Below are 23,296 nucleotides of genomic sequence, written 5' to 3'. Positions count from 1 at the left end.
AGACATTATCCCAGGCCCGGTGTGGTGTGGTGGCTCACGCCTGCAATCCCAGCACTTTGGGAGGCCGAGGCGAGTGAATCACCTGAGGTCAGGAGTTCAAGACCAGCCTGACCAAGGTGGTGAAACCCCGTCTCTACTAAAACAATACAAAATTAGCTGGGTGTGGTGGTGCATGCCTGTAATCCCAGCTACTTGGGAGGCTGAGGCAGGAGAGTCGCTTAAATCCAGAAGGCAGAGGTTGCAGTGAGCCAAGATCGCGCCACTGCACTCCAGCCTGGGCAACAAGAACGAAACTCCATCTCAAAAAAAAAAAAAAAAAAAAAAAAAAAAATTATCCAAACTACCTTGTATTGATTGTAGATCACAAAGCCCCCATTCCAGAGAGGGCCTGCCTTGCACCAGAAGGAAAGAAGGCTGCACAGAGGGGCCAAAATGAATCCAGACTGACTCGCCTTGCTGGGCTTCCCCAAGCAGTCTGTTGGTGTTCAATCAGACCCTTTTCATTGTCCTATTTCCATGTGGCTGTCCATACCTTGTTGAACCTAAGCATAAACTGGCCAGTCTCTCATGTCTCCCTGGGTCTTCATACTGAGGGCTCCCATGTCATGGAACACCATGACCAATACAGGTGTGTGCCGTGTCTCTTATGAGTCTGTCTTTGGTCAGTTGGTTTTCAGTGAACTTTCAGAGGGGGAAGGGGAAGTTCTTCTAGTTCCTCTGGAACTAGGTCGGCTCTATTCAAAGTCCTCTCTCTGTCATCACCCAACACTTCTCCATCACAGCACTGATCATCTCACAGTCAGACAAATGTTTGGGTAATTACACGCTTGTGTCTGTCTTCCATGCTAGAATGCTAGACTTGTCTTCCAAATGACAATGCTTAGCATCGAGCTGATGTGCAGAAGCTCTCTGTGGTTGAGTGGCTGCCTCCTGAGGGCAGGGGCTACATGACGCCGGCTCTCTGTGTAGCGCCTACACAGCACTGTGCCCATGGGAGACACTCAAAAAATATCTGCTGAATGAAGATATTAACAACTTTCTTTTTTGTGTGTGATACAGGGTCTCATTCTGTTGCTGCCCAGGCTGGAGTGCAGTGTGCAATCATGGCTCATTGCAGCCTCAACTTCTCTGGGCTCAAGTGATCCTCCTGCCTCAGCCTTCTGAGTAGCTGGGACCACTATGCTCAGCTAATTTTTGTATATTTTGTAGGATGGGGTTTCACCATGTAGCCCAGGCTGGTCTCAAACTTCTGAGCTCAAGCAATCTGCCTGCCCCAGCCTCCCAAAGTGTTGGGATTACAAGAGTGAGCCACAGCACCCAGCAACAACTTTCAATGGCTATCTTTGTGTTTTTTTGTTTGTTTGTTTTTGAGACAGTCTCCCTCTGTCACCCAGGCTGGACTGCAGTGGCACAGTCTTGGCTCATTGCAGCCTCCGCCTCCCAGGCTCAAGCAATTCTCCTGCCTTAGCCTCCTGAGTAGCTGAGATTACAGGCATGCACCACCATGCCCAGCTAATTTTTGTATTTTTAGTAGAGACAGGATTTCACCATGTTAGCCAGGCTGGTCTCAAACTCCTGACCTCAAGTGATCTGCCTGCCTCAGCCTCCCAAAATGCTGGGATCAGAGGCGTGAGCCACTGCACCCGGCCTCAATGGCTATCTTTGAACATGGAAAAATTGGTAACAAGCTCTTAAAAAAATAAACAAAACAAAAGAAGGTGGAGAAAATAAAATAGCCTCCTTGTCTCAACTTCATATGTATTCAGTTTTCCTTTGACTCCTTGAAAGAAAATCCAGAAAAACTGAAAACTTTCCCTCATACTTTTTTTTTTTTCCTTCCCAAATGCTTGGCAATCACAGAGAATTCAGAATGATGCGGCCAGAAAGTAGCCCAGCCTGGAAGGGAAAGTACGGCCTTGCATGCAAAGGATGTTTGCACTTCTTCCTTTGCTTTCTCTCCCTTCTGGTCAGTGTCCTTTAAGTGCTCCAATATGCCCCCACTATCTAAAATGCTTCCCATTCCGACAAACACACTTTTGCACTCTCTGTTCCAGATGGACAAACAGAACAAACACACAGTCACCACCCCGCTGCACCAAGTCCAGCTATCAGTGTGACAACATTAGCCACCATTCTGATGTCAACACACTCCTGGCTGGACTGAACTGCCCCTCAGGCTTCCCTGCTCTGGGCCAAGGAAGCCTGAATGCTCTGCTTTGCTCATTCTTTCCACCACCATCTTCATGCATTTCCCCAGTACCCGTGGCAGCTCTGCAGACAATACACCAGGCAGTCAACTCAGTTCTCTAGCGAATATCTGATATCATGATGCAAAGCCCGGGTCAGGAGGCCTTTCATGGAAGCAGACGGAGAGGAAATACCTTTGGGTTTGTGGGTCAGAGGGCCTGTGTTCTAACTGCTCCATTCTGCCCCTGTGAAGCAGAAGCAGAAACCCAAACACACAAGTGTATGGTATAACTGGGGCCACTAAAACTTTATTTACAAAACTGGCAGGGAGGCTGCATTTAACCCCCGGCAGGCAGCAGTTTGTTGCCCTGGGTTTGGAAGATGATTTCAATGCTTTGTTTTTGAGACTAGCCTCCTATTTAACATAACAGGGGGCGCCCTTTGAAACAACTCCACAACTTACTCTCCACGTGAATATTTTTTACATCCACTCCTCATGCAGTTTACCCCCCTCCACAGGTGAAATGAACTTGGTTCTCTAGGTGTCAGACTCTAGTTTTTCACTTACCAGAGCTGCTTTTAATTTTGAACTTCACTGTTAGAAACTGACCTAGACCAATTTCCCCAGTTCCGGGAGGACGGCCTGGCTCTCCTGGTAAATGTTCATTCTCAGGGGATCAGAAGTGGTGGGGACCCTTCTGACCTCTTCCTTCTAACCTCACCACCGGGTGTGCGCCACAATGAGAGGAACTCTCACTCTACATTCAGCCACACACACACCAAACAGTCTATTCTGCTGGGCGGCAGAACTCTGTGTTCTCCAAGCACCCTGCCCGAAGGGTCTAGTCCACACTGGACCATACTGGCAGCCACACTAGCCAATCTAGTTAAGCCAGATAACAGAGGGTTATGGCAGGGACACAAGACCAAATAGAGCTGTCAACCTCAAGGGCTGCCCAGCAGGTGAGGGCTCCCTGACTTCTTGGTCAAAAGCCTGTGTCATCTTCCCAGTGAACCACATATCTTAGACACCACTAATTTCTTTTTGTTGAGACAGAGTCTCACTCTGTTGCCCAGGCTGGAGTGCAGTGGTGCAATCTCAGCTCGCTGCAACCTCTGCCACCTGGGTTCAAGCGATTCTCCTGCCTCAGCCTCCCGAGTAGCTGGGACTACAGGTACCAGCCACCATGCCCAGCTAATTTTTGTATTTTCAGTAGAGACGGGGTTTCACCGTGCTGGCCGGGCTGGTCTCGAACTCCTGACCTCAGGTGATCTGCCTGCCTTGACCTCCCAAAGTGTTGGGATGACAGGCGTGAGCCACCGCGCCCAGCCTAATTTCTGAAATACTTATGCTAATGAACAAATCTTCTGATGTGGGTTGCTAATGGCACAGTGCTTAGGAGATATCTGTAGAGAGTAGGTATCACATTAGGGTGTTCAGAATACTCGCTAGCAGCTCACAGGTTATACTTAAAGGAAACTAACACACCCTGAACGCTTTATACTGAAGAATATTCAACGTGACACGCAGACAATGTAACATCAATTCTCAAGGTATTGATCCCCCAGATTTTTTGCCCAAGAAACACATTATTCCATTCTATCACCTACATCTTCTAAAAAACTACTAGAGAGCAGAAGCCTTAGATGTTCCTGTTTTTTTCCCAGTATTTTCCCTCTATCATGAAGGAAATCATGGGTTTTTCTCTCCTTCATTCCCAACCCTGAACTGCCAAGGCCTGTTCATTTTACTTCTTAAATATGTCAAACCCAAAGGCATACATGATTTTCAACTACACACAAATCTCATGGCCTTTCATGGTGCAGTCCTATTGTTGGCACAAAATTGAAAGTGTTGCATGGCCCTGTCTCCCTCTCCAGTCACATCTCCTGACCCCACCTAGAGAAGGATTCATCAGCCAAGCCCTGTTCACATGTCGAGCGGGGTCACTCTTGGGGAGGGGCTGTCCTGTGCACTACAGGGTGTGGAGCGGCGTCCCACTCAATGCCAGTAGCCCCCAACACTAGCGGTGACAGCGAAATATGTCTCCAGACCTTGCCCAGTGACCCTGGGGGCAAAACGGCTCCCCCTCCTCGGCACATCCTCTGTGCGCCATGCGCTTCTGGAGCGTCGCTTATCTACAGGATTCTGTGCCGTGAAGGCCGTGAAGGCTGCGTGACTCTCAGCTCTGGAAGAGACGGTCTCTTCCCATCCCATTGCCTGACCCTCTGCCTAAGACGCCTACCCCTCCGTTCTCCCACCTTGCTAACTAAGGACTACCATGCTGATTAATAGCTCACAACTATTGTCCATGAAAAGAGTCCAACTCTGTAAAATATTTTAAGAGATTTATTCTGAGTCAAATATGAGTGACCATGGCCTGTGACACAGCCCTCAGGAGGTCCTGAGAACACGTGCCCAAGGTGGTGGGGTGCAGCTTGGTTTTATATATTTTAGGGAGGCATGAGACATAAATCAAATACATTTAAGAAATACATTTGGTTTGGTTCAGAAAGGCGACAACTCAAAGCGGCGGGGGAGGGGGGGGTGGGGCGTTGCAGGGAGGAGGGATAGTTCCAAGCTATAGGTCAATTTAAACATTTTCTGGTTGACAATTGGTTGAGGCTTGTCTTAAGACCTGAGATCCATAGAAAGGGAATGTTCAAGTTAAGATAAAAGACTGTGGAGACCAAGATTCCTTTGAAGTCTTACAGTGGCTGCCCTTAGAGACAATAAATGACAAATTTTTCCTCTTCCAATCTTTAAAACGTGCTAGACTTTTAGTTAACCTCTTCAGGATTGGGAGGAACTGGAAGAAAAAGGTCTAACTATGTTAATAGAGATTTTTTTTTTTAATTTTTTTGAGACAGAGTCTCCTTCTGTTTCCTAGGCTGGGGTGCAATAGCATGATTTCAGCTCACTGCAACCTCTGCATCCCGGGTTCAAGCAATTCTCCTGCCTCAGCCACCCGAGTAGCTGGGATTACAGGTGTGTGCCACCATGCCCAGCTAATTTTTGTATTTTTAGTAGAGACAGGGTTTCACCATGTTGGCCAGGATGGTCTTCAACGCCTGACCTCAAGTGATCCACCTGCCTTGGCCTCCCAAAGTGCTGTGATTATAGGTGTGAGCCACCCTGCCCGGCAGAGATTCTTTACAGAGGCAGATTTTCCTCCCACAAAGGATGGCTCTGCAGGGCCATTTCAAGATATGGCAGAGAAGCATGTTTTGGGGTTAAATATTTTGATTTTTCTTGTTGTCTCATAATGTTATGCTAGTCAGATTGGAAAGTAAATCACGATATATGGGGTCAAATAAAACCCATCTAATGAGAATTTATGGTTTACAGGGCATGACTTCCCAGACCCCTTAGACAGGAATCTGGGAAAGATTTTTTAAAAATCAGAGCTTAGTCCTCACTATGTTCCAGACACTGCTTTAAAAATGCTGAAAGTGTATTAGCTCATTTAGTTGCTTTCACAACCCATATTGGCATCATCATTATAAATAAGGACACCGAGCCACAAAGCAAACTTGGTCTGGACTGTGCAATTTGTCAGCAGGGAACGGGCTTGGAAGGCATCAGAAGGCTTTCCCTGACCTCTGATCTGGGATCGGTCCCCACCTATATTTCCCCAGAGGATCCTGTGCTTCTCCGGCCAATACATTTATCAGAATTTTGCATCATTACTTATATACGGGGTGTTGATTTACAATGACCACCTTGTGTAAGAATACAACCACTTCATTTTTTCTTTAAATCCAGTCTTACCTAGTTCTGACCTCCTATTCTGCCAGGCTGATGGGAACTCCAGATTTACGCATTTGGGGAACTCCCTCCCCCAGGGTCCAGGGTCAGTTGAGGGTGGTCTCCAGGGTCTTTGGCAGGGATTTTGGAGGAGAACACCCGGTCCTCACTGCTGATTAGCTCACAGGGACTCTCAGTCACCAAGGGCACCTCCCTCCCTGCCCGTCCAGGACACCAGCATCATTTCCTCAAGGAGCCTAAGCTTTCCCAACGCAGAAGATGTCTTCAAGCAACTTCTGCTTTTTTCTTTTTCTTCCGCCAGCAATCCTTCCTGAGGTGAAGGACAACAAACGCTGGGTCTGAATAAACATCAAAGCATGAATAGCAGCCTTTATTCTGCTTCTGCACAGCCAGGAAAAGAAAGAACAAAGTGACTAAATAGCCCTCCACTCCGGTTTAGCTGAAGTCAACCTTCTGCATAAGCCCTGCCCACTTCCTCCCTCTCCATAGCCCCAAGACCTAGCAAGACAGGCAACTTCAAAAGCGCACCACCAATGGAACGATGGGAGAGTGAATCTCAGGAGAGCAGCTAACATAGTTATTTCTATTAATTCACCTCTGAGTTGGGACGAAAGTAACATGGCCTTGTGGGTGGGTATGAGTTTGGGCCCTTGGAAGATGTGGGTATATAGCTCAAGTTAGGAGCAAAATGTTAAATAATAGGTAATATTTCTTTGTTGCCTGAAGCTTTTAACTCTGTGCCTGTTCAGGTTCTTTGGTCACTCAACATTTTTTTGGTTTTCTTTTCTCTTTTTGAAAGGGAGTCTTGCTCTGTCTCCCAGGCTGTTGTGCAGTGGCGCCATCTTGGCTCACTGCAACCTCCGCCTCGCAGGTTCAAGCGATTCTTGAGTCTCCGCCTCCCGAGTAGCTGGGATTACAGGTCTGTGCCACCACAGCTGGCTAATTTTTGTATTTTTAGTAGAGACGGGGTTTCACCATTTTTTTTTAAGTGGTAATTATTTCTTAAGCACAAAGTGTTTTCCCCACATGTACAAGCCAGATTTGGCCTCTCTGACTCATTTACTAGCACTGGCCCCAAACTCTACAGTCCAGTGACCCTGGCTGCCTTTCTGCTTCTCACACAGCTCATGCTTCCTCCAGCCCAGGGCCCGTGTTCTCAATATTATTCCTTCCTGGGACCATCCCTCCAGATCTCAGTGACGGCCTATATGCGGTCTTAGCTTCAGTGTCATCTCCTGAGACAGCCTCCCGGACCACATTCTCTAAAGCATCCCAGCCATCATCATGCCTCTCAATCATTTTATCTAGTTTTGTCAGAGGTGTCTGAACCAGAGCAACTCAATCTTGAATAAGGGCTGGGTAAAATGAGGTTAAGACCTACTGGGCTGCATTCACAGATGGTGAAGGCATTCTAAGTCACAGAATGAGACAGGAGGGCGGCACAAGATACGAGGTGATAAAGACCTTGCTGATAAAACAGGATGCAGTAAAGAAGCCAGCCAAGACCGAACAAAACCAAGATGGCAACGAGAGCGATCTCTGGCTGTCCTCACTGCTACACTCCCACCGGTGCCATGACAGCTTACAAATGCCATGGCCATGTCAGGAAGTTACCCGATACGGTCTAGAAAGGGAAAGCGTGAATAATCCACTCCTTGTTTAGCATATCATCAAGAAATAACCATAAAAATGGGCAACCAGGTCCAGGTGAAGTTGCTCATTCCTGTAATCCTAGCACTTTGGGAGGCTGAGGTGGGTGGATCACCTGAGCTCAGGAGTTTGGGACCAGCCTGGCCAACATGGCGAAACCCTGTCTGTACTAAAAATACAAAAATCAGCTGGGCGTCGTGGCAGGTGCCTGTAATCCCAACTACTCAGGAGGCTAAGGCAGGAGAATTGCTGGAAACCGGGGGTGGAGGTTGCAGTGAGCTGAGATCCCGCCATTGCACTCCAGTCTGGGCAAAAGAGTGAAACTCTGTCTCAAAAAAAAAGGGCATTCCATCTCAAAGAAAAAAAAAAAAAAACAAAGGCAACCAGCAGCCCTCGGGGCTGCTCTGTCTATGGAGTAGCTATTCTTTTATTTGTTTATTTTCTTAATAAACTTGCTTTTACTTTAAGGACTCTCCCTGAATTCTTTCTTGTGCAAGATCCAAGAACCCTCTCTCGGGTTCTGGATCAGGATCCCTTTCCGGTAACGGTTTTATTTTTTAGAGTTTCGATCTGCCACCCAGGCTGGAGTTCAGTGGTGCAATGTCAGTTCACTGCAGCCTCGACCTCCTGGGCTCAAGCAATCCTCCTGCCTCAATCTCCTGAGTAGCTGGGACCACGGGCACGCACAACCACATCAGCTAATTTTTAAATTATTTTTTGTAGAGATGAGGGTTTCACCATGTTGCCCATGCTGGTCTTTAACTCCTGGGCTCAAACAATTCTCCCATCTCAGCCTCCCAAAGTGCTGGGATTACAGATTTGAGCCACCGCACCCGCCCGCCCTAGGTTTTTTTTTTTTTTTTTAGAGTGCAGTGGCGTGATCCCGGATCAATTGGCTCACTGCAACCTCTGCCTCCCAGGTTCCAGCGATTCTCCTGCCTCAGCCTCCTAGTTTTGCTTCCTTAATGGCACCAATCCCTACGTGAAATCACGTCCTTCGTTCCTCTCCCGTACTGGTATGCTGGATGCTGATCCGTCCAACAGAGCCAGGAACACAAAGGGCTCCTCACTGCTAGACCCAAGCGGAGCATCACTAACCTATTTAATAGAAACCTGCTGGCCGGGCGCGGTGGCTCAAGCCTGTAATCCCAGCACTTTGGGAGGCCGAGACGGGCGGATCACGAGGTCAGGAGATCGAGACCATCCTGGCCAACACGGTGAAACCCCGTCTCTACTAAAAAATACAAAAAATTAGCCGGGCGCGGTGGCGGGCGCCTGTAGTCCCAGCTACTCCGGAGGCTGAGGCAGGAGAATGGCGTGAACCCGGGAGGCGGAGCTTGCAGTGAGCTGAGATCCGGCCACTGCACTCCAGCCTGGGCGACAGAGCGAGACTCCGTCTCAAAAAAAAAAAAAAAAAAAAAAGAAACCTGCACCATGAAACCTGAATATAAATTTCCCAGCAAACTTCAGAAAACAGATGTATCCTCTCTTGGTCATTCCGCTGTGAGCTTTAGGAGAAATCAGCTGAAAGGGACATGAAAGGGTTGGTGGAGTCTCAATTGCTCATTTTAATGAGGAGGAGGCCGGGCACAGTGGCTCCTGCCTGTAAACCCAGCACTGTGGGAGGCCGAGGCAGGCGGATCACCTGAGGTCAGGAGTTCGAGACCAACCTGGCCAACATGGTGAACCCCCGTCTCTACTAAAAACACAAAAATTAGCCGGGTGTGGTGGTTCGCACCTGTAACCCCAACCACTTGGGAGGCTGAGGCAGGAGAATCGCTTGAACCCGGCAGGCGGAGATTGCAGTGAGCCCAGATCGCGCCACTGCACTCTAGCCTGGGCGCCAGGAGACTCCATTTAAAAAAAATAAATTGATGAGGAAACAGGCCCAGAGAGGGGAAGTAAATCGGAAAACCTATTTCATGAAGCAAGTCCATTTTTCTTCACACACACACACACACACACACACACACACACACACACACGGCTTCTGTTAAGCTGCAGGCTCTAATCCTGGCACTTCCCAGGCTTCGCCTCAAGGAATATGTTTATCCGGCTAATACAGGCGGAGCGCCCGCGGTGCAGGCGGGAGGCGGCGGGATTAACGCGGCAGCCCTTCCCTGAGCCCCCGCCGGGCTTGGGTTTCACCGACCAGAAGACAGACCAACAAGTAAACAAATAAGACAAAGGCAGAAAAGGATGAGTGTGAAGGAGCTAACCAGCCAGGAAGTCGAGAATAAAGAGGGCGGAGGGGAGGTGGGGAAGGGATTTCGGGGGACAGGACTCCGGACGCCGGCACATAGCCGAGACCCGATCCGCGAGGGCAGGGCTGGCACCGCGGTCCCCGGCCTGGAAACGCGCCCCCGCCCAGAGCTCCGCAGACCGTGCTGCGCTTCCCGGCGAACCCTGCTGCGCATCCCTGCGGATCCTGCTCCCATCCTGCTTCTGCAGCGAGGCCTTCCCGGGCCCCTCCGCGGGCGGCCCCGGGCCTGTTCACCTGCTCAGTCCCCTGCGGAGAGCGCGAGGCCAACGCGCCGGCCGCACAAAGACCCGGGGACACGCGCGCCGGGCTGGAGGCACCGACCCCCGCGCGCCCGGCAGGCGGCACCGGCCCGTCCGTTTGTGCGCGCGGCTCGGGGCGGCCCCGGCCCGGCTGGAGGGGGCCTGGCTGAGCGCCCCGCGTCCCCGGGTCCCGCGTCCCCACCCCCTAGACTCCGCCCCCAGCCCCCAGGCCCCGGCGCCCTGCACCTACCGGACGCGCTGGGCCGTGACCGCGTTGCCGGTGTGCGGGCGCAGCACTGCCAGGAACAGGAGCCGCATGCCGCCGCCGCCGCCCGTGCCATCGACCAGCCCAGCCGCCGCCGACCAGGCCCCGGGGGCGGCGCAGACGCGGACGGCGGGGGAGCCGGGGCGGCTGGGTCTGTCCCGCCCGCCCCTCCCGGAGGCCGCGCCCGCCCCTCCCCGAGGCCGCGCCCGAGCTCGCAGGTTCCGGCGCCAGGCGGGGAGGAGGACGGGAACCAGGGGCCTCGGATGGCGCGAGCTCTGCGTGCGGGTTGGCGCGGGTGCGCCCCGTGGGGTCCATCACCAGGGTAGCCGCGGTCCGCTCCCACCTGGACCAGGATGAGCAGTGACCACAGTCCCTTCCGCGGGGACCAGTGCCAGCGATTACCACGGTCCCTCCCACGGGGACCAGGACCAGCGGTGACCACAGTCCCTTCCCACAGTGACCAGGACCAGGGGTGCCCTTGGCCCTTTCCCACAGGGAACAGGAGCAGAAGTGGCCATGGTCCGCTCCCATGGAAACCAGTGATGGCTTCCATGGGCTTCATGGGGAAATCAGTGAGCTTCACGGAGCACCGGGATGGCTGCAGGTCTGTACCCACCAGGACCAGCAGAGACCTCGGGTTCCCTCCCACAGGGTGCTGCAGAGGGGGGCTCTCAGCCTCATTTTCCATGACAACCTGAGTGGGGCCTTGGTCCCCAGGAAGCCCAGGATTCCTTTCTAGTCCCATTCCAGGGGACGTGGCATGATCAGTCCCAAATTCCTTCCCAGGCCAGACTACCCTAAAACTAACCAGAGGAGGGGAACATGGGGAATGTGTGAGGAGACAGTAGAAACACATTTCAGGGCCGCACCTGTGAGGTGAGGAAGATGATGGGGAGGGGAACTCAGGGTTCATCAGGGTACATGGGCTGCACCTGGTCTGGATCTCCAAACTAGGATACCTTGAGTGAGAGAAATAGGGAACTAAAGGAAGCCTCTGGCAAAATGCCATCTGTGGATTTAAACAAGCACCCCCCAAAACAGATGTTAAGTGTTTACAAAGATGCATTCGTATTTACAGATGTGGAACATTCTAGTGGGTGCCCAATATTTTCATTTACCTTCAAACTTGATTTTCTCTCACCCCCCAAATATCTTCCAGCCTCAGAAAGGGAAAGTGGGAATGAAGAAAGCCATGACATGTGCCAACGACCATCAGTGGCAGGTCTCCAGCCTCATTATGCAGCATGGTGACCCCCAGGCTTATCAAGACATAAATGTCCATCCTGGAGGGCGCACTGGGCTCCGCGGGCCTTCTCCCAGTTAGATCCACCACTCTGTCTCTCAGTGTGGCATGGAGTAGGGGAGAGTTTTATATCATTGTAGAACAATCAAAATCCTGTCCTCCTCTCACTCTCAATAGAACACCCAGGATTTTGTTCTTCTTCCTGGTATTTCAGCTTCCCAGGCACTGGGCAGGCAGGCCACATCCTTTTTTTTAAGGACAAAAGCAATCTGAAAATATTATCATTCTGCTAAACAATACTTTCCAACAGAATTACACGAGGAAACAGGAAAGGGGACAAGTTGCACAGAGCTGCCACAACCCCCTTCTGACAAAATTTTAGAAAGAGAGTTTTGACACCGGGTGCGGCAGCTCATGCCTATAATTCCAGCACTTTGGGAGGCCGAGGTGGGTGGATCACTTGAGGCCAGGAGTTCAAGACCAGTCTGGCCAACATGGCAAAACCCCGTCTCTACCAAAAATAGAAAAATAGATGGGCGCGGTGGTACACGCCAGTAGTCCTAGGTACTTGGGAGGCTGAGGCATGAGAATCATTTGAACCCAGGAGGCGGAGGTTGAAGTGAGCTGTGATCACACCACTGCACTCCAGCCTGGGCAATAAAGCAAGACTCAGTGTTAAATAAATAAATAAGTTTTGAGTGGACTCCTGCTATATTTGCTACACACCATGAAGAGGCAATAAAACGCAGTGTCTTGTGTGCAGAAGTAGAGGGGTGGCATCTGCCCATGATCTTCCCCATTTGACCTTGCCCATGGGATATTAAAAGCTAAATGTGAATAGATACATTTCTGATTTTACAAAGGCGACTTCAGCATGAGCCCAGAAAGGAACCTCCCTAAGCAGAGTTCAACTGGCAGCCCTGTGGGCTAAATATCACCCTTAGATGTATTGTATTTAGGCTACACCATGTTTTTAATGAAAGCTGAGCTATTATGTTTTGTTTGTTTTGAGACAGTCTCACTCTGTCATCCAGGCTGGGGTGCTGTGGTGTGATTATGGATCACTGCAGCTTCCACCTCCTGGGCTCAGGTGGTCCTCCCACTCAGCCTCAACAGTAGCTGGGACTATAGATGTGCGCCATGATGCTGGGCTAATTTTTTGTATTTTTTGTAGAAGTGGGGTCTCACTATGTTGCCCAGGCTGGTCTTAAGCTCCTGGGCTCAAGCAGTCAACTCACCTCAGCCTCCCGGAGTGATGGGATTACAGGCGTGAGCCACTATACCTGGCCCAGCCACCATTTTTAAATTGGGAGCTTTCATATAGAAGGTGGAATATCTGGTATCTGTTGAAAAATGAGAGATCTGATTAAATGAAGCTACCATCCTGTGGCTGAATGAAGCTGGGAAGCAGCTGCCTACTTTAGATGAAATCCGAATGCACCATTTCACACTGTGGTTGAAGGCTCACTTCTATTCCTTGATAACCTCGATCTGTATTTTTAGAAAACATTGACGTTTATTTTTATGTAAATTAAGTTCAGAAGTAGGTGGCCCAAGCCTAATATCGTGGCTGTACTATCACCAGGAACCTAGACTTTCCTCTGTCTACTCCATCATGCTAGTGTTTGGCTTCTAGTCTCAAGATCACCTTATCAAGGAATTGATAAGGAGTAGCACTGCTGCAGCTCCACCCATCACATCAACATTCCAGGCGGCAGGAAGGAAGGAAAGGCAAAAGTGTGCACTCCAATGATGTATTTCATTTTAAAGCGTCTTCCTAAAAATGCAAACAGCCCTATGCCTTTATCGTATTGGCCACGTGACCACTTCTTGCATCCAAGGAGGCTGAGACATGCAGTCTATTAACTGGGTACACTGCCACCTAAATACAACCGTGGTTACTAAAGAAAAGTGGCAGAATAGGTTTGCAGTAAGTCACCTCTGCCATAGCAATATAAATTAATAGATTAAAAGAGAAAATGGCAGAGGCATTTGAACCAGAGCAACTCCCTCTCGAATAGCAGCTGGGTAAAATGAAGCTGAGACCGGGTGGGCTGCAATCCCAGGAGGTTAAGGCATTCTAAGTGACAGGATGAGATAGGAGGTCGGTACAAGATAGAGGTCACAAAGACCTTGCTGATAAAACAGTTTGCAGTAAAGAAGTCAGCCAAAACCCACCAAAACCAAGGCGGCAATGAAAGTGACCTCTGGTTGTCCTCACTGCTACACTCCCACTAACGCCATGACAGTTTACGAATGCCATGGCAACGTCAAAACAGGGGAGGCATGAATAATCCACTCCTTTAGCATATCATCAAGAAATCACCATAAAAATGGGCAACCAGCAGCCCTCGGGCTGCTCTGTCTATAGACTAGCCATTCTTTATTCCTTTACTTTCTTAATAAACTTGCTCTCACTTTACTCTATGGACTCGCCCTGAATTCTTTCTTGTGTGAGATCCAAGAACTTTCTCTTGGGGTCTGGAATAGGACCCCTTTCCAGTAACAGAAACACATATGACCCTCTCGGTGGGTGGAATAAGAACATTCAGTAGAATTCAACACTCATTCTTGATGATACAAAAGAAGTAATAAAAGTAAGAAGAAAGAAAGGAACCAGGGAAGGAAGGAGGGATGGGGAGGGAGGGAGGCAGGGAAGGAGGAAAGAAGGAAGCAAGGAATGAATTCAGTAATAGAAGAAACATGAAGAACTTTAAAAACTCTGTTTTTTAAATTCTTGCAGGTAAAAATGGCCTGACTCTGTGATTATCTCTTTTCTAGTCTCTCTACAGCTTATGAGTGGTTGAGCCAGATGCAGAACTGCTCTCCAGAGGACTTTTGGAAATTTGGGGGTGGAGAAGGAAATTTGTTGTCAGAATGATTAAGGAATGTCATCAATATTTCACAACTAGGCCCAGAAGTTTTAACACCTTGCAACACATAGGACATCCCTGCCTAAAGAAAAAATGCTCTTCCCCAAATGCCAGTAGATACCTGTATTAGGGTTCTCCAAGGAAGCAGAACTAATGAGAGATTTCTATTTGTAAATGGAGATTTATTATGAGGCATCAGCTCATGCAATCATGAAGGCTGAGAAGTACCATGATCTGCTGTCTGCCATATGGAGACCCAGGAAAGCTGGTGGTGTAATTCAGTTCCAGTCTGAAGGCCTGAGCAATGGTGTAAATCCCAGTTTGGGGGGGGGGGAATGGTGGGAGTGGAGGCTGAGAAGATGACATGAAATGTGCCAGCTCAAGCAGTGAGGCAGTGGGGAAAACGGAGGGGCATGGGGGTGCGGCGCAAATTCCTCTCTCCTCCTCCTTTTTTTCTTGAGACAGGGTCTTACTCTGTCACCCAGGCTGGAGTGCAGTGGTGGGATCTCAGCTCACTGCAAACTCCGCCTCCTGGGTTCAAGCAATTCTCCTGCCTCAGCCTCCTGAGTAGCTGGGATAACAGGCAAATGCCACTACACCTGGATAATTTTCGCATTTTTAGTAGAGATGGGGCTTTGCCATTTTGGCTGGGGTAGTCTCGAACTCCTGACCTCAAGTGATCCGCATGCCCGCCTCGCCTCCCATGTGCTGGGATTACAGGCGTGAGCCACCGCGCCCGACCTTTTTTGCTCTACTTAGGCCTTCAACAGATTGGATGAAGCTGGCCCACACTGGGGAGGGCACTTGCTCAGCTGAATTCAACAGATTGGATGAAGCCGGCCCACACTGGGGAGGGCCCTTGCTCAGCTGAGTTCACAGATGCAAATCTCATCTGGAAACACCCGCCCAGGTCCACCTTGAAACTATGTCCAATGTGGGCACCCGATATGGGCTTGGATCTGTGTCCTCGCCCAAATCTCATGTGGAATTGTAGTCCCCAGTGTTGGAGGTGGGGCCTGCTGGGAAGTGGCTGGATCATGGGGGTGGATTTCTCATGAATGGCTTAGTGCCCTCCCCTTGGTTCTGTCTTCAGGAGAGTGAGTGAGTTCCCACCAGCTCGGGTAGTTTACAGCGTGCAGCACCTCTCCGCGCTCTCTTGCTCCTGCTCCGGCCATGTGAGACGCCTCACTCCCCGTCTGCCTTCTGCCACGATTGGAAGCTTCCTGAGGCCTCCCCAGGAGCAGAAGCCATGGTACTTCCTATACAGCCTGCAGAACCGCAAGCCAATTCAACCTCTTTTCTTTAACACTACCCAGTCTCGTGTATTTCTTTTTCTTTTCTCTTTTTTTTTCTTTTTTGAGACAGGGTCTCACTCCGATGCCCAGGCTGGAATGCGGTTGTGCGATCTCAGCTCACTGCAACCTCCACCTCTTGGGTTCAAGCGCTTCTCCTGCCTCAGCCTCCTGAGTAGTTGGAATTACAGGCATGTACCACCAGCTAATTTTTGTATTTTTAGTAGAGATCAGATTTCACTGTGTTGGCCAGGCTGGTCTCGAACTCCTGACCTCAGGTGATCTGCCCGCCTCAGCCTCCCCAAAGTGCTGAGATTACAGACGTGAGCCACGGCACACAGCTTTCAGGTATTTCTGTTTGTTGTTGTTGTTTTTGAGATGAGGTCTCATTTTGTCATCGCATAGTCTGAAATGCAGCGGTGTGATCTCGGATCACTGCAGCCTCCGCCTCCCAGGTACAAGTGATTCTCCTGCCTCAGCCTCCCGAGTAACTGGGATTACAGGCATGCGTCCAGTTAATTTTAGTATTTCTAGTAGAGACGGGGTTTTACCATGTTGGCCAGGCTGGTCTCAAACTCCTGACCCCAGGTGATCTACCCGCCTCAGTCTCCCAAAGTGCTGGGAAGACAGGTGTGAGCCACCATGCCTGGCCTTGGGTATTTCTCTATACCAGTGTGAGAATGGTCTAATACAGCACCACATGCTCCCAGTCAAGCTGACACATAAAATTCACCACAATAGGTGATGGTTAACTCCTCATGATTGAGGAACAAACACGGTGAACACTTTTTTGTTTTCTTTTTGTTTTTGAGACAGAGTCTTGCTCTGTCGCCCAGGCTAGAGTGCAGTGGTGCTATCTCGGCTCACTGCAACCTCTGCCTCCCGGGTTCACGCCATTCTCCTGCCTCAGTCTCCTGAGTAGCTGGCGCCTGCCACCACGCCTGGCTAATTTTTTGTATTTTTAGTAGAGACGGGGTTTCACTGTGTTAGCCAGGATGGTCTCGATCTCCTGACCTCATGATCCGCCCGCCTCGACCTCCCAAAGTGCTGGGATTACAGGCGTGAGCCACCGCGCCCGGCCACTATTTTGTTTTCTAAAATGGAAGTAGTTCTCTACTGCTGGGCATGGCCTCCTCCTCCAGACTGGACTTTCCCTCACTCAAGGCTTCCTGGGGCTGCATAACAAAGAACCACAAACTCCTCCGTGGCCTAAGCCTTTCCTCTGGAAGCTCTGGAGGACAGACGTCTGGGATCATGCTGTCAGCAGAGGGGCCCTTCCCTCTGGAGCCTCTAGTGGGGAACCTGTTAGTTGCATCTTTCAGCTTCTAGTGGCTGGTGTTTCTTTTTTCTTTTATTCATTTTTTTTTTTAAATGTAATTAGAGACAGAGTCTCCCTACGTAGCCCAGGCTGGTCTCAAACTCCTGGCCTCAAGCAATCCTCCTGCTTTGGCCTTACAAAGTGCTGCGGTTACAGGCATGAGTCATGGGGCCCAGCCTGTTGATGTTTCCTGACTTGTGGCCCCATCACTGCAGTCTCTGCCTTCGGGGTCACATGGCCTCCTCCTCTGCTGGAGCATCCCCTCCTATTTGTCTTTTTTTTTTTTTTTTTTTTTTTGAGATGGAGCCTCACTCTGTCACCCAGGCTGGAATGCTGTGGTGGGATCTCGGCTCACTGCAACCTCCACCTCCAGGGTTCAAGCAATTCTCATGCCTCAGCCCCCCAAGTAGCTGGGACTATTAGTGTGCGCCACCACACCTGGCTAATTTTTGTATTTTTAGTAGAGATGAGGTTTCACCATGTTGGCCAGGCTGGTCTCAAACTCCTAACCTTAGGTGATCTGCTTGCCTCAGCCTCTCAAAGTGCTGGGATTACAGGCATGAGCCACCATGCCCAGCCTCCTGTAAGTTTATTATGAAGGCACTTATCATTTGATTTAGGGCACGCTGGACAATCCAGGATGATTTCCTCATCTTAGATCCTTATTTTAGTTACAACAACAATTATTTTTTCTCATAATGTCACTGCTGCGGTTTGAATGATGGTGTCCTCTCTAAAACTGATGCTGAAACTGAATCCTCAATGCAACAGCATTAAGAGGTGGGGCCTTTAGGAGGTGGTTAGGTTGGAAGGGCTCTGCCCCCATGGACATGATTAGTGTCTTATCAAACGTCTTCAGGGTGAGTCCATCCCTTCCACCTCCTCCGCTGTGGAGGACCCAGCATTCATCCCTCTGGAAGATGCTGCAATGAGGCACCATTGTGGAAGCAGAGAGCAGCCTCACCTGCCCCCACATCTGCTGGTGCCTTGATCTTGACCTTCCCAGCCTATAGAACTGTGAGAAATAAATTCCCATTGTCAGAAAATCACCCAGTCTATGGTATTTTGTTATAGCAGCACACGGGGACTGAGCACATCCGATTTACAGGTTCTGGGGATTACGACACGGACGTTTCTTTCGTGGGGCCACCCTTCGGACCACCACAAAATCCCTCTTCAAAGATGACTGCATTTGTTGTTGTTGTTGTTGTTGTTGTTGTTTGGTTGGTTGGTTGTATGTGTTTGCTTTTTGAGATGAAGTCTTGCTCGGTCACCCAGGCTGGAGTACAGTGGTACAATCTTGGCTCACTGCAACCTGCACCTCCTAGGTTCAAGCAATTCTTCTGCCTCAGCCTCCCAAGTAGCTGGGACTACAGGCACGCACCACCATGCCCAGCTAGTTTTTGTATTTTTAGTAGAGATGAGATTTCGCTATATTGGCCAGGTTGGTCTTGAACTCCTGGCCTCAAGTGATCTGCCTGCCTTCCTTGGCCTCCCAAAGTGCTGGGATTATACAGGTGAACCACCGCGCCTGGGCAGATGACTGCATTGATGAAGGCCCCCCAATCGCCTCATCTGGGACTATTCTCCATCTTCCCTAACCCTGAGGCTCTTTGGCCCTGTCTCCTGTCCTGATCCCATTGTGCATTATAACCATGGAGCAGTCAGCCCTTCTCCTCAACTGGATAGTGACCTCCTGGACAGCCAAGTCATTTGCACCTATAACCTCTGCTTGCCTGGGACAGTGACATGCCTGGGTAAAGGCAGTCAATCAATGTTTGTTGAGTTTCATCAAATCTTTAAATGTGCACTGTTACAAGATTTTATTCCTATAAGAATGTATTTCTGACTCTTTTGAGATGCTGTCTCGCTTTCTCACGCAGGCTGGAGTGCAATGGCTCGATCTCGGCTCTCTGCAACCTCCCCCTCCTGGGTTCAAGCAATTCTTCTGCCTCAGCCTCCCAAGTAGCTGGGATCACAGGCACATGCCACCATGCACAGCTAATTTTTTGTATTTTTAGTAGAGATGGGGTTTTACCATGTTGGCCAGGCTGGTCTCGAAGTCCTGTCCTCAAGTGATCCACCTGCCTCAGCCTCTCAAAGTGCTGGGATTACAGGTGTGAGTCACTGTGCCTGGCCCATTTCTGATGTTTTAATGGGAGTCAGTGTTACAAGGGGATTTGCTGAGCTGAAATTCACATATATCTGGTTGTTCTGGAATACACTTGTTTCACAAGGTAAGATATTCTGACATCTCTTTTGGGACCCATTACTTTACACACTCATGGCTTCAGTTTACCCATTTGTAAAACGAGAAAAAACTATAAACAGTATCATAGTTAATTAGTTCTTTTGATGGAGTCTTTTATGATTCTCTCAAGTAGGTAACATAAAAGGGTACAAAGGCAATGTGTTATTATGGGATAATGTAGAAATAATTACCGAGGAGGAGAGCAGTATTACAGAAAAAGTTGTAGACATCTCTCATAAGATTTCTCCAGATGTTTCTAACATAAAGGTCTTACAATACATGTAAAGCAAAATCTGTTTTTTTCTTTGATCATAGTGTTTGCTCAGACTATTTTTCTAGTTCCTAGCACCAGGGAAAACAAAACTTTATTATCTACCCTGTAATAAAAATGATAGCATTTTCAAGAGAAAGCATGGTGGGCATACTGACTTCAGAAGTGGCTCTGTGAGAAAAATCAACACAACTTCTCTCCTTTTTGCTTTAGTGCATTAATGAGAAAGGCACTCTGCTTCTCTATTTCTTTTTTTTTTTTTTTTTTTTGAGACGGAGTCTTGCTCAGTCACCCAGGCTGGAGTGCGGTGGCGCGATCTCGGCTCACTGCAAGCTCCGCCTCCCGGGTTCTCGCCATTCTCCTGCCTCAGCCTCCCGAGTAGCTGGGACTACAGGCGCCCGCCACTACGCCCGGCTAGTTTTTTGTATTTTTAGTAGAGACGGGGTTTCACTGTGTTAGACAGGATGGTCTCGATCTCCCGACCTCGTGATCCGCCCGTCTCAGCCTCCCAAAGTGCTGGGATTACAGGCTTGAGCCACCGCGCCCGGCCCTGCTTCTCTGTTTCTATCAGAATTTTTAGTCTTTGACCATCATTTCTCCCCCATGGTACAGCAAGCTACGAATGCTGTGTGTGTGTGTGTGTGTGTGTGTGTGTGTGTGTGTGTGTGTGTGTGTGTGTGTGTGTGTGTGTGTGTGTGTGTGTGTTGTGTGTGTGTGTTGTGTGTTTGTGTGTGTGTTGTGTGTGTGTGTGTTGTGTGTGTGTGTGCGTGTGTGTGTGTGTTTGTGTGTGTGTGTGTTGTATGTGTGTGTGTGTTGTGTGTGTGTTTGTGTGTGTGTTGTGTGTGTGTGTGTGTGTGTGTGTGTGTGTGTGTGTGTGTGTGTGTGTGTGTGTGTGTGTGTTGTGTGTGTGTGTGTGTGTGTGTATGTGTGTGTGTGTTTGTGTGTGTGTGTGTGTGTGTGTGTGTTGTGTGTGTGTGTGTGTTGTGTGTGTGTGTGGTGTGTGTGTGTGTGTTGTGTGTGTGTGTCTGTGTGTTTGTGTGTGTTGTGTGTGTGTGTGTGTGTGTGTGTGTGTGTGTGTGTGTGTGTGTGTGTGTGTGTGTGTGTGTGTGTGTGTGTGTGTGTGTGTGTGTGTGTGTGTGTGTGTGTTGTGTGTGTGTGTGTGTGTTGTGTGTGTGTGTGTGTGAGAGAGAGATACGGAGAGACACAGAGAGACAGAGAGACAGGGACAAGAGACAGAGAGGGGTAAGAAGAGAGAGGGGGAGAGAGAGAGACAGGAGACAGACAAGGACAGAGAGGGGGAAAAGAGAGAGGAAGCGGTGAGAAATGGAGAAAGAGATAGAGAGAGACAGAGAGGACGAAGAAGAGAGGGAGGAAAGAGAAATCCGCATTTGAATAAAGCAGGTGCATGTGGAATTGTGGTTTCTTTGTCCTAGTTATGTTTCCTTTTCCTGACTTTTATTAACAGCCCTTGACAAGCTGCAAAAAAAAAAAAAAAAAAAAAAAGAAAAGAAAAAAGAAAAAAATCTGTTATTCTAGAAGTATCTAGTTCCTGTGAAGGTTGTTTAATGAACATGACAATGTCAACCAACCAGAAACAAGTGATTTCTTCCATTTGAGCTTTTGGCAAGAAATCGGGGTTTCAATTTCCACTGCTGTTCTGATGACAGTGCAGACCCAATTCTTAACTTTTCAGCACAAAGCCGCTCATCCCGAAGATGGTCATCCCTGCAAAGGAGACAGTGAGCTCAACAGTGCAAGGCACAGTCGTAAGGATCAGAGGTTTACTCAAGGGATGATGGGCTCCATTTGAACAGCTTCCAGTAGCAACCTGTTGTGGACAGAGACCTGTATTTATTGTTTTAACATTTTAACTTATTTTTTATTAAATAATAAGATATGTTTAAGAAATTCAAATAAGCACAAAACAATTATAAAAATCACACGGTTGGGTGTAGTGGCTCAAGTGTGTAATCCCAGCAATTTGGGAGGCTGAGGTGGGCAGATCACCTGAGGTTAGGAGTTTGAGACCAGCCTGAACAACATGAGAAAACCCTGTCTCTGCTAAAAGTACAAAATCACCTCGATGTGGTGGTGCACGCCTGTAGTCCCAGCTACTCAGGAAGCTGAGGCCAGAGAATCGCTTGAACCCAGGAGGCGGAGGTTGCAGCAAGCTGAGATAATGCCATTGCACTCCAGCCTAGGCAACAAGAGCAAAACTCTATCAAAACAAAAAACCAAAAAAACAAAAAACAAAAAAACAAAAAAACCCACCAAATTTTGTTTCCTGGAGATAACTACTATTAATATTTTGGCATCAAGTTTTTCCTGACTTGACATACAATCATCGTAATAGTCCACTTTACTGAGTGTGCACCAGGAGCCTAACATTTTTCTAAGCACTGTTCAGTGTCCTTCAACGAATCTTCCCAAATCCTAAACTTCAGGGACGGTTCTCACCATTTCACAGATGAAGAGCTGGAGACACAGGAAGGTGCCATGCCTCCCAGAGGTAATACAAGCAGTGGAAACGCACTGCTACAGTGCTTCTTCAGCTCTGCTGTATGGTCACAGTAGGTAACACAGGCAGTGGAAACGCTACAGTGTTTCTTCGGCTCTGCTGTAGGGACACAGGAGGTGATACAGGCAGTGGAAATGCTACAGTGTTTCTTCAGCTCTGCTCTGTGGACACAGTAGGTAATACAGGCAGTGGAAACGCTACAGTGTTTCTTCGGCTCTGCTGTATGGTCACAGTAGGTAATACAGGCAGTGGAAACGCTACAGTGTTTCTTCGGCTCTGCTGTATGGACACAGTAGGTAATACAGGCAGTGGAAACGCTACAGTGTTTCTTCGGCTCTGCTGTATGGTCACAGTAGGTAATACAGGCAGTGGAAACGCTACAGTGTTTCTTCGGCTCTGCTGTATGGACACAGTAGGTAATACAGGCAGTGGAAATGCTACAGTGTTTCTTCGGCTCTGCTGTATGGACACAGTAGGTAATACAGGCAGTGGAAACGCTACAGTGCTTCTTCGGCTCTGCTGTATGGACACAGTAGGTAATACAGGCAGTGGAAACGCTACAGTGTTTCTTCGGCTCTGCTGTATGGACACAGTAGGTAATACAGGCAGTGGAAATGCTACAGTGTTTCTTCAGCTCTGCTGTATGGACACAGTAGGTAATACAGGCAGTTGAAACACTATAGTGTTTCTTCAGCTCTGTTGTATGGACACAGTATTCTTGTTGGTTCTTGTTTTGTTTGTGTTTGTCATTTTTGCTACAAGAAACAGAAACACTCTACATTTTTGGTATTCTGCTCTTTATTACTTAATAATTGTGGTAGGCAAAATTCTAACAGGGCCTGCTAGAGTTCCCAACAATGGTGCACACACACACCTCCTCCCGATCCATCATCAATCCAGGGGCTGGCACAGAGAGAATTTGCAGATGAGACTTGAATCCCCAAATTAGTTGATCTTAAAATAGGAAGATTATTGCAGGATAAGCCTCACTTAATAATTGTCTCCTTGAAAGGACTGAGCATTTCCTCAGGTCAGAAAGATTCAAAGGATGAGAGGGACTTGATGTCAGGGAGATCCTCTACTGCTCCTCCGAAGGTGAAGAGGACAGCATGATGACGGAGGCAGGCCGGCTCCAGGAACTGAGAGCAGCCCCCAGC

At 48.9% G+C, this 23,296-nt stretch overlaps 1 protein-coding gene and 1 long non-coding RNA gene across 4 annotated transcripts in view; one reads left to right on the top strand and one right to left on the bottom strand.

Annotated features, from left to right (window-relative positions):
- Nucleotides 1–23,296, bottom strand: part of GLT1D1 (glycosyltransferase 1 domain containing 1) — a 582,479-nt gene that overhangs the window by 113,435 nt on the left and 445,748 nt on the right. Inside the window, exon 2 of one of the 2 annotated variants that reach the window (XM_050748582.1) lies at nucleotides 10,359–10,489. The exons of the other annotated variant lie outside the window; for it this stretch is intronic. Coding sequence (XP_050604539.1) covers nucleotides 10,359–10,426 — 68 coding nt within the window. The 5' untranslated portion in view covers nucleotides 10,427–10,489. The remainder of the gene's footprint in view (nucleotides 1–10,358; nucleotides 10,490–23,296) is intronic. 2 annotated transcript variants of the gene reach the window in all.
- LOC126930974 (uncharacterized) lies at nucleotides 22,387–22,807 on the top strand. 2 transcript variants are annotated; one of them, XR_007717743.1, is made up of 3 exons: nucleotides 22,387–22,435; nucleotides 22,496–22,615; nucleotides 22,736–22,807. It is a non-coding gene; the product is annotated as an uncharacterized LOC126930974 (long non-coding RNA). The 2 variants fall into 2 exon arrangements; XR_007717744.1 differs by having other exon boundaries at nucleotides 22,676–22,771.

This window comes from Macaca thibetana, chromosome 11 (genome assembly GCF_024542745.1).
Source record: "Macaca thibetana thibetana isolate TM-01 chromosome 11, ASM2454274v1, whole genome shotgun sequence".
Taxonomy (NCBI): domain Eukaryota; kingdom Metazoa; phylum Chordata; class Mammalia; order Primates; family Cercopithecidae; genus Macaca; species Macaca thibetana.
Note: the sequence above shows the minus strand (reverse complement) of the source record. Positions and strands in the feature narration are given on the sequence as shown.